Source organism: Sycon ciliatum, chromosome 3 (genome assembly GCF_964019385.1).
Source record: "Sycon ciliatum chromosome 3, ocSycCili1.1, whole genome shotgun sequence".
Taxonomy (NCBI): Eukaryota; Metazoa; Porifera; class Calcarea; order Leucosolenida; family Sycettidae; genus Sycon; species Sycon ciliatum.
Genome location: NC_088645.1, coordinates 16,107,443 through 16,116,485, shown reverse-complemented (window position 1 = coordinate 16,116,485; position 9,043 = coordinate 16,107,443). Strand labels below are relative to the sequence as shown.

At 48.1% G+C, this 9,043-nt stretch overlaps 1 protein-coding gene across 2 annotated transcripts; it reads left to right on the top strand.

The window, feature by feature from the left end:
* The first annotated feature begins 437 nt into the window (after window positions 1-437).
* On the top strand, window positions 438-8,637 carry LOC135811559 (protein hunchback-like). Of its 2 annotated transcripts, none has more exons than XM_065324789.1 (4): window positions 438-820; window positions 2,241-2,633; window positions 4,845-5,079; window positions 6,919-8,637. In XM_065324789.1, the coding sequence occupies exons 2-4, from the start codon at window positions 2,399-2,401 to the stop codon at window positions 6,983-6,985; spliced, it is 537 nt and encodes a 178-aa protein (XP_065180861.1). In that variant the 5' UTR covers window positions 438-820; window positions 2,241-2,398; the 3' UTR covers window positions 6,986-8,637. The 2 variants fall into 2 exon arrangements, with proteins under 2 accessions (XP_065180861.1, XP_065180862.1); XM_065324790.1 differs by lacking the exon at window positions 438-820 and adding an exon at window positions 833-1,230.
* The last annotated feature ends 406 nt before the right edge of the window (window positions 8,638-9,043 follow it).

Here is a 9,043-nt window from a genome sequence, read left to right as displayed (position 1 = left end):
GCATTGGTATTCTATACTGGTCAAGGGTATGTGTATAGTGTCACACTATACACATACCCTTGACAGTGGCAGAGTGCTCATGCTTGTGTGGGGGAGGGGGGTTGTATGCATACGATCGAGTGTATGGGGGGGGGGGGCATTAGTACTGTACTAACAGTAACACCAAGGCAATCTCTTGCAGTCTTGGTAACACGCTCTCTTCATCAGTGTACAGTATGACGTAGTACGTGTGTGCACGCATTTGCGTGTACATGTACATGATTGTATGTCTGCTTCAAGCATAATTATGACATAGACACATTGTGTCTATCACAGTATCAGTACAGTCATGTATTATTATCACGACACTGACACTATTAGCTCTAGCAAGTGTGGGATGTGCATAATAGTCCTGTACTGACAGTAATCAAGTGGTAATACCAAGCCAGTGCAGTCGGTCAGATCACACGCCTTTTTGCCAGCATAAAAAGTACTTTTATGCCTGTGCATGTGCTAGCTGTCAATCATATAAAAAGCAAGTAAAATTTAGTTGATAACTGTTAGTTCCGCTTGTAAAAATCTTTCTTCTTGAAACACTCGTACCAGCACAGCCCTGTTTTTTGGTTCCTAGGCTGTAGTTTTGTTCAGCCCAAGCCAACGTTGGATGTTCATGAGTTGGGTTCGCTAATATGCCTGAGTTGCTAGCGGCTGTTCCAGGACGCACTAGGAACCTACAGTGTTGAGGCATTTACGTTGACGTTATTGCAGAAAATTGTCAACACACTTCCAGTTGCTGGTAGCAAAGGAACTATGATAGCAATGGCCTGCAGGAAACACCCAAGTAAGATAAGAGCGGCTACCCCATGCAGTATTTTGCATGATGGTGCGTGATAGACTCACTGTTTTCTTCACTCCCCATAATGCATAATGCAGGATAACTAATCTTGTTCTTAATCTTTCCTCCCTTTCCATCATCATCATCATCATAACATCGGGCATGATTACCCGTTTGACTTGCGATGTAAAATAAAAGCAATACAGCAATACAATAGCGATACTAGAACCCGAGAAATGCAGTTTCAAGATTTCAAGATCATCGGGCAGCTATGTGCATGTGCAAATACATCATGACCCGCCGCTTATCGTTATTACTAGGTGTAGGTGGGACATGATGTTCACGAATCTTCTTCGAGCAAGGGACTGCATCCCTGCACATCACAGCAGCGCCATGACCAGCAATGCCAGTAGCAGGTACGGCAACAGAAGTTATTAGATAACGTTAAAGGGGAAGTATACCCTAAAGTCAAATTTTCACCAGTTGTCTTCGGGGTGCTGAGTAAATTTGAATGGTCTTGGTCCGAGGAAGCTGAGACACTCCTGTCCTCCTTTACTCCCAATCGAAGTCGCCACTTCCACCGAAACTGGGTGACTGCGCCCTACTAGATGGGGATTTGTATGCAAAATGTGGCTAAAAGCGCCATTTCTCGTTCTTATAAAAGCACGGATGACCGTGATTGGCCCATATGTTGTAGTCTTTTGGTGGATGCTGAGTCGACTGGTTTTGGTCCGAAAAGGCTGCGATGCAGCGTTCGGTCCTTATTCCCAACCAAACACGGTTGAGTAAACGGTCACGTGCCCATGCGTACACCAGTCGCGTGGTCACCGTGCCTGCAGGCTTCAACTTTTACACCAAGGTTCAAAAAGGTTCAACTCGAGTGACAGGAACGCGCCCAAACAGGCTGTAAGTTGTAGCCTGCAGGCACGGTGACCAGGTGACGGGTGTACGCATGAGCACACGACCGCTTACTCAACCGTGCTCGATTTGGAATAAAGGCCAAACGCGGCACCGCAGTCTTTTCGGACCAAAACCAGTCAACTCAGCATCCACCAAAAGACTACAACATACGGCATGGGTCAATCGCGGTCATCCGTGCTTTTATAAGAACGAGAAAGGGCGCTTTTAGTCGCATTTTGCATACAAATCCCCATCTAGAGGGCACAGTCACCTAGTTTCGGTGGAAATGGGGAGTTCGATTTGGAATAAAGGAGGAAGGGAGCGTCTGAGCTTTCTTGGACCAAGACCATTTGACTCAGCACCCCGAAGACTACAACTGGTGAAAATCAGTTGCCGTGTTTGTACGCCTGATTAGACTACCGTGCACTGTGTCTTGGTTGAAGACGTGAAGATGTGATGTTGATATGTTTGTGCTGGCGTAAGTTCTGAGAGCCCGTATCGTTCTGTTCCATTGCTCTGCCTGTAGACTTTGCTGGCAATCCAGCCACAGTCAGTGATATGCGGAAAGAGCTTAGGAATGCGTCATACTCGGTGTTGCTTGCAGTAGCCGATTATGCACACACGTACATCGTGCGATGATGTGGACAAAGGCTGGTGTCCTCATGGCGAGTTGATATAGGAGGAATGGAGAGAGGAATGCTGAAGCGCAAGCCTATCCATGGATGGACTAGTAAGAGAAGCAGCAGTGCCACTGCTACCACCACTTGTCATCATCATCACCACCACCATCACCGCCGCCACCATCACCACCACCACCAGCACCGCCACCAGCACCACACGAAAGAAGCACCATCATCACCACCAGGACCAGCACCAACAGGACTACCTTCAGTTCGGTTACCATCATCTGGTATGACAAGTGAGTTTCAATTTTATCAAGAGTTCATAACCCTGAAAGTAAGCAATTTTACACGAGTGGTCTGGAGGGGTGTAGTTATTGCCTGCATTTCATGGCCACAAACCGGCTGGGGAATCCGCCCGGCCATTGCACAATTGATGATACGAGGTAAATGAGATGTCTTGAGTTACGGGCAAGTCTGAGATACGGACAGTGCCCGGTACCAAGGTGTTAGGATCGGAGACTGAGGCATTTGAGTATAATAAGCATGTTCCGTAGCATGGGTAGAGCGAAAGTAAGATGTGATGACAAAGCGCTGTCAAGAGTGCGTGAGCAATGGGTAACGGTACACTTACATTGCTTCGTTGATAGTTACAAAGGAGAAGGACAAAATGTTGCGAGTTATGACTAACTGTCGACCAACGTAACCAGATCTTATACAGTCAGCTCATTGATAGTTGATACCATTTTTAGCGGTTACAAGCACACACGCAGAAACTGGCCAGGCTGTGGCTGGCTAAATGGCGAGGATTCTCAGCGATATGTGCGTTGTTATAGGGCCCAGGGAGACAGTGTTCAGTACTGCCAAGCGTTCAGGAGCAGAGACAAGCTCATACAGTAGAGTCGCGTGTCCAATCACGCTGTTTCCAAGGGGTTAGCCTAGGAGGTTCTTACTTTACAGAAATCTGGCTGTGTTGTTATAGAACATTCTTAGAAACAATTCGTACTGGATCACAGGTATCCCCAAAGCTGCCATGGGCTTCTTAGCGTTTCAGGCTGGACACTCTTGGGCTCCGCCTTCAGCATGCGACTCAACTGTAGTGTTTCCGTCAGGCCTGGGAGTACAGTCAGACCTCGCTTAGCCGCACACATCCGTTTTCCACAAAAATATCCGGATAGGCGAGGGAACCGGATAATCGAACACACGTGCTGTATGTATGCATGACATATGCTGTAAATCGGTAACCAACGATTTTCTTCCCCATGGCGAGGGGTGTGGATAAAGGAGGACCGGATAAACGAGGTCTGATTGTATTCAGGTTCAGAGCACTTGTAGTTCAGAGTGTTGAGTTGCTAAATCTGATATTCGTAGCTATTTCGGTCATGGTGATCCATGCTTAGCTGCAAGAATCAAGTAAGATGCCCTGTCACGATATCTATAAAAGTAGAATTACAATTATCCATGACCTAGGCCGAAGCATTTTTTTCCTATTGTTGGGTGTGGTGTACGTAGGATACTTTCTTCCCATCTCACTCAACATCATAATATGATTCATCCCGGAAAGATTACAGGAAAACCAGAGTGTGCAGCTTGGGGCATTTTCTACTATGGGTGTCAGTCACGGCGGAATTCCGTGATTACGTCATATTTGGCTCAGATCTGAGGCAGGAAGCGGCGTAGTGCGTACAGCTGAGCTGCAGTTGTGCAGAAAGACCTGCTTTGAATCCTGCTTGTACGCACTACAACACTAAAAATGATGTAGTCACGGAATTTCGCCGTGACAGCAACGCATCCTAGCTGCACACTCTGGGGTTCATGTACTCTTGATCCCGGGTCTATGTTGGGTGTGTGGGGGGGGGGGGGGTATGTTCAATGTTGAGTGGGGGGGGGGGGGTATGTTCAATGTTGAATGTGGGGGGGGGGGGGGTACTGTATAGCAGGAAATTTTCGGACAAAGCCGAATTTCGACCTTTCGTACGGATTTTATTTTCGTACAGTGCTGCATGCTAAATGCACGTGTTCGCAAGCAGTACCCATGTACAGTGTACATAAAGTCACAGGAACAAATTTTAGTACGGAATTAATTTTAGTACAAAAAGGCCGTGCACGAAATCGTACGAAAATATATTCCGTCCGAAAATTTCCTGCTATACAGTATGTTCAATGTTGAGTGGGGGGGGGGGGGGAGGGGGTATGTTCAATGTTGAGTGGGGGGGGGGATATGTTTTTGATCTGTGACAGTATGTATTGGTATGAATGTGAGAAATCCATCATGACCTGATGGTTGCCATGGCTACAGTACTGTTCGGTAATGTCGATCTTTGACCTCCTTGTGGTGGATCAGGTCTTATCACGTCATTAGGAGCTGCTTGCATGGCTGCCCGGCTGGATCCTTGACGCTGGTGCTGTTCCTGCAGATCAGCCAGGAAACTATCAGTCTGACTGATTGACTCCAATGCAAACCATTTATTCTATTGTTTACACCTGGTATTGTTATGGTTACGCTGCAGGTCGCGCTCCATCCCGATGCCATCAACCAAGCAGAGGCTGCCTCGTCATCTGCACCAGCTCTTGTCCCGGCCTTCACCACAACCAGTACGGCCAGCCATCCGACACCGTCACAGCTGCTGGCCAAACTTCCGCACCGCTTGGATCGTTCAGAGGTCCAATTGGATGGACCAGCACCCACTCTGGCAGCTTCAAGGACAAGTTCCTCCACTCGTGGCACCACCTGCTAGTACTGCGGTAAGCTAGGCCATGCACAACGTGAATGCCGCACACCCATGCGCCAGAGCACGGGAAACAGCCGCCCGCTGCCCAAATGAGTCCAGGCTTAGCAGTGACTACTGACCCGTGGACTCTTGGTGTTAGTGAGCATGTTCATTGTTCATACATGGAGTAACTATATGCCTGCACTGCAATTGTGTGCACCGCCTATCTTCTCTGGATGGCGGATGTCTATTTCCTCCCCCTCTCTGCGTGTCCCATTTTCACTCTTCCCACTGAGCTTGCTATTGCCAGTGCAAAACTCGACCCCAATTCTCTGTTTCCAGCACCGGTCGTTGCTTCTGATGTTCGTGCTGCCCCTCCTCTGTATGTACAGTAAAACCGGGTGTAAGCGACCTCCGGGTCGCGACCACCTGCTCTTAAAGACGTTTTTCAATGCACCGACAGTTCTACACAGACACTGTGGGACCTGGTTCTAAAGACCACCTGGCTTTAATGACCGCTTTTGCTTGCACCTTGGGGTGGTCGCTTAAACCAGGTTTTACTGCACCTGTACTATTGCAGACTATGTGTCTGCTCACACACTCGTGGACACTGAGTCTGCCACAACCGGTTATCATTTCCAATCTGTGGAAAGAACTATCAGCAACACCTGCGTTAGAATGGTCAACCCTCAACGTCATGATCTCTGTTAGTGGATCGCCTATCAACGTACTAGGTCTGTCAGGGGCGTAGGCAGGGGGGGGGGGGTGCTTTGGGTGCCAAAGCACCCCCCTCAAAAATTTCGATCTTGTTTCACAGCTGGTTCGAGAGAGAGAGAGAGAGAGAGAGAGAGAGAGAGAGAGAGAGAGAGAGAGAGAGAGAGAGACCATAATATAGTATACGCAGACCGCTGATCACATGCGTGCCACTCTGCACATCGCGCGCACAATGTACTGCCATCCCTGTTCAGACCAGGGAGTAGTAGGTACTAGTAGGTGCTACTCTCTGGTTCAGACCTGCAAGTACTATGTATCTGAAACCAGTCCACACTGACGATTAATTTTGTCTCATGATTGGCCATTTTGCAATGAAATAATTTCTAGTCAAGGGAACTCCGCTTCGTGCCTGCTGTTAACATGTTGTGCAGTGTCACATCAGGCCTCAGCAGGCTCAGCGCATGATTTGCATCGCACTCCACATGTTTTGTTAGAAGCAAGGAATCATACAAAACACGCCATTGGTAGAAGCAAGGAAGTAGCAACGCGGTCTATGGCCGGAAAGCACGCGTCAGACATAGCAGTTTACTCTCGCTATGTTTTGTATAATGTAATTCTGGCTGTTAATTGGTCTTGATGGAGGTTGTGGAAAGGCACAGTTTCTTTCAAGTGTTGCAAGTGTGGGTACAGCAGCAGAAGTGTGAAAGTAAGGTTAAAGAGCAGTTTGAGTTTTTGTGGGGAATAACTTAGCGTACGTTTGATCAAGGATGCCTTACTGCACTATCAAACATGACGAAGGGGAAAAATGGCTCGAGAAATCCCACTTTAAAATTAAAAGTTCGATGAAGAGTGTGATAATTCTGGAGAAAGCAGCATCCAGGACTTTGTCCATCATTAGTTGGAAGCAGGGAGTAGTAAAATATCATAAAAATTACTACTCCCTGGTTGGAGATTTGTCATTCACTGATTGATTTTCAGCGTCAAATTAGGGGCGAATTTTGCTCCCCCCCCCCCCCCCCCCATTTCATGGATGGAATAATGTGCATGAAACTTAAAAGGACCAACATAAGTGCATGACTTTTTTTACTTTTGTGTGGGAAAGTCGCGGCACCCCCCTTGATCACTATCCTGGCTACGCCCCTGTCTGTGTGATCTCCAGCTCTCAATTCGTCATGTCCCTGCCACCTGCCACTCTGTCCTCATTGCCAACGACCAGCCCGTTGTAGTACTGGGGACTCGACTTCCTCACTGCACATGTGAATGCATCCGCCTCAACTCTGACGATAGGCGACGTCTCCGTCTCTGCCACATCCACACTTCCTGTCAGCAAGTACTCCCCCAGTGCCACCAATTCAGTTTGCCTCACCGCTTCCTGTACAATCCCTCTATTCTCACAGAATGGTTATGTCAGGCCGCCTAACTGACATCCCCACATTCTCCAATAGTAATTGCACCACGGTTGTCAAGTCTGATCTCACCTGTATGGATGCTGAGTATGACGTTGATGTAGTCGTTGCTACTGCCGCTGTTGCAACGTTGTTTGCCGACACTGTGCTGCTGCTCTGTGTCCTCGACACACAGCCGTCTCCGAGATTTGCCGAAAAGGCATCGTTGTGGCAACTAGGCATAAGCCCACTCCTCCTCTGCATTTCCACGAATAAGTCCGGGCTAGAGGCGATGCTCGCATTCAATATATCAGTTCTCCTACTATTCGCCTATGGACTCAGTCTAATTACCTACTTGTGCACAACGGCCTGCTTCATAACACCATCACTCTACAGCTTGTTCTACGCGCATCTCTCCGTGATGAAGCACTCCACTCTATCCATGATTTGGCAGTTTCCGGACATCTTGATGTGTCTCGCACGCTGGCTCTTGCACGTCACCGGCACTACTGGCCACACATGACTACCGATATCACTGACTGGGTCAAGACGTGCACTCAGTGTCAGCAACAACATCAAGCTCCTCTACATGGGCAGCGTGCTCCGCTTAGTCAACGAGTCAAGGGTATTGACATCTTGGGTCCACTTCCCGTAGCTGCCAGAGGTAACTGATACATTCTTGTCGTTGGCACTTACTTTACCATAATTCTGGTATGACGTTTATGCTCTGCCCGACTTTCTCGCTACAACAGCTGCTACCTACAATGTCATCGTTGACGGATTCATCTGCCGCCATGGTGCCCCTCTAGCCATTCACTCTGACCAAGGGCCACAGTTCGAATCACATGTCTTCCAACATCGTTGCAAACCCCTGCACATACACACGACTCGTACAACGTCGTACTGCTAGCAATCTGGTCTCATCGAAAGCCTACATTGGAGAGTATGCTGTGGTGATGTGACGAAGAACATGTGAACTGGAATCTCCATCTACAACGAGTATTGTTTGACTACAGAACCAGCCAGAACTCAGTCACCACCCCCCCCCCTCCCGTTCCGCCTAAAGTATGGACAAGAAGCTACCACACCAGTTGACCTTCTCCATGATCACCTGTGAGCACAGCAGCCAACATCACACCCCGAGTATGTGCAGACGCTCACGTCGTCATTACTGTCTGCCTTCCAAATTGCTTGTGACCGAAAATGCCCATGTAGTAACCCACCAGAAAGACAGATATGATTATACGGTACGGCCACCTACACTCTACGACCCTGGCACAGCCCAGTGACTCGATATGCCCAGCTGCGTTTGGCAACTAATACTTGACTTTCGATTACACCTATTATAGTAATCTTGTTGTGATTGATTGTGAACGTATTCACTGATATCGGAGAGCTATATCAGTGTGGACCTACATGTGCCTCTGGCTGTGTACCCTGTGTGTATGGATATGCGCAAGTGCATGTACAAGTATGCGTGTGTGTGTGTGTGTGTGTGTGTGTGTGTGTATGTGTATGGGTGTGTTTGTGTGTTCACATGGCGTCGCAAGTTGTGTGGATTGGACAGTTATCTGGCGCTAGTCTTGATCTGTCTCATTCTGATCTTGTCCGCTATCGTTGCTATAAGAGAAAATCTGTGGGTGCACACCCAGTGCATTTACTGCTTCTCTTGTGACGGGTGTATACATGGTACATGGTGTGTTTGTAGTGTGTGTGTGTGTGTGTGTGTGTGTGTGTGTGTGTGTGTGTGTGTGTGTGTGTGTGTGTGTGTGTGTGTGACTTTTCTTTCATTCTCCTGGGTGGTTACCAACAGCCAGTGCATGCCGGAGTATGCGGTGTGATGTGTGTGCGGCAAAAAACAAATGAAAAAGACCAAAAAGTAGGGATTCACTGGCCAGA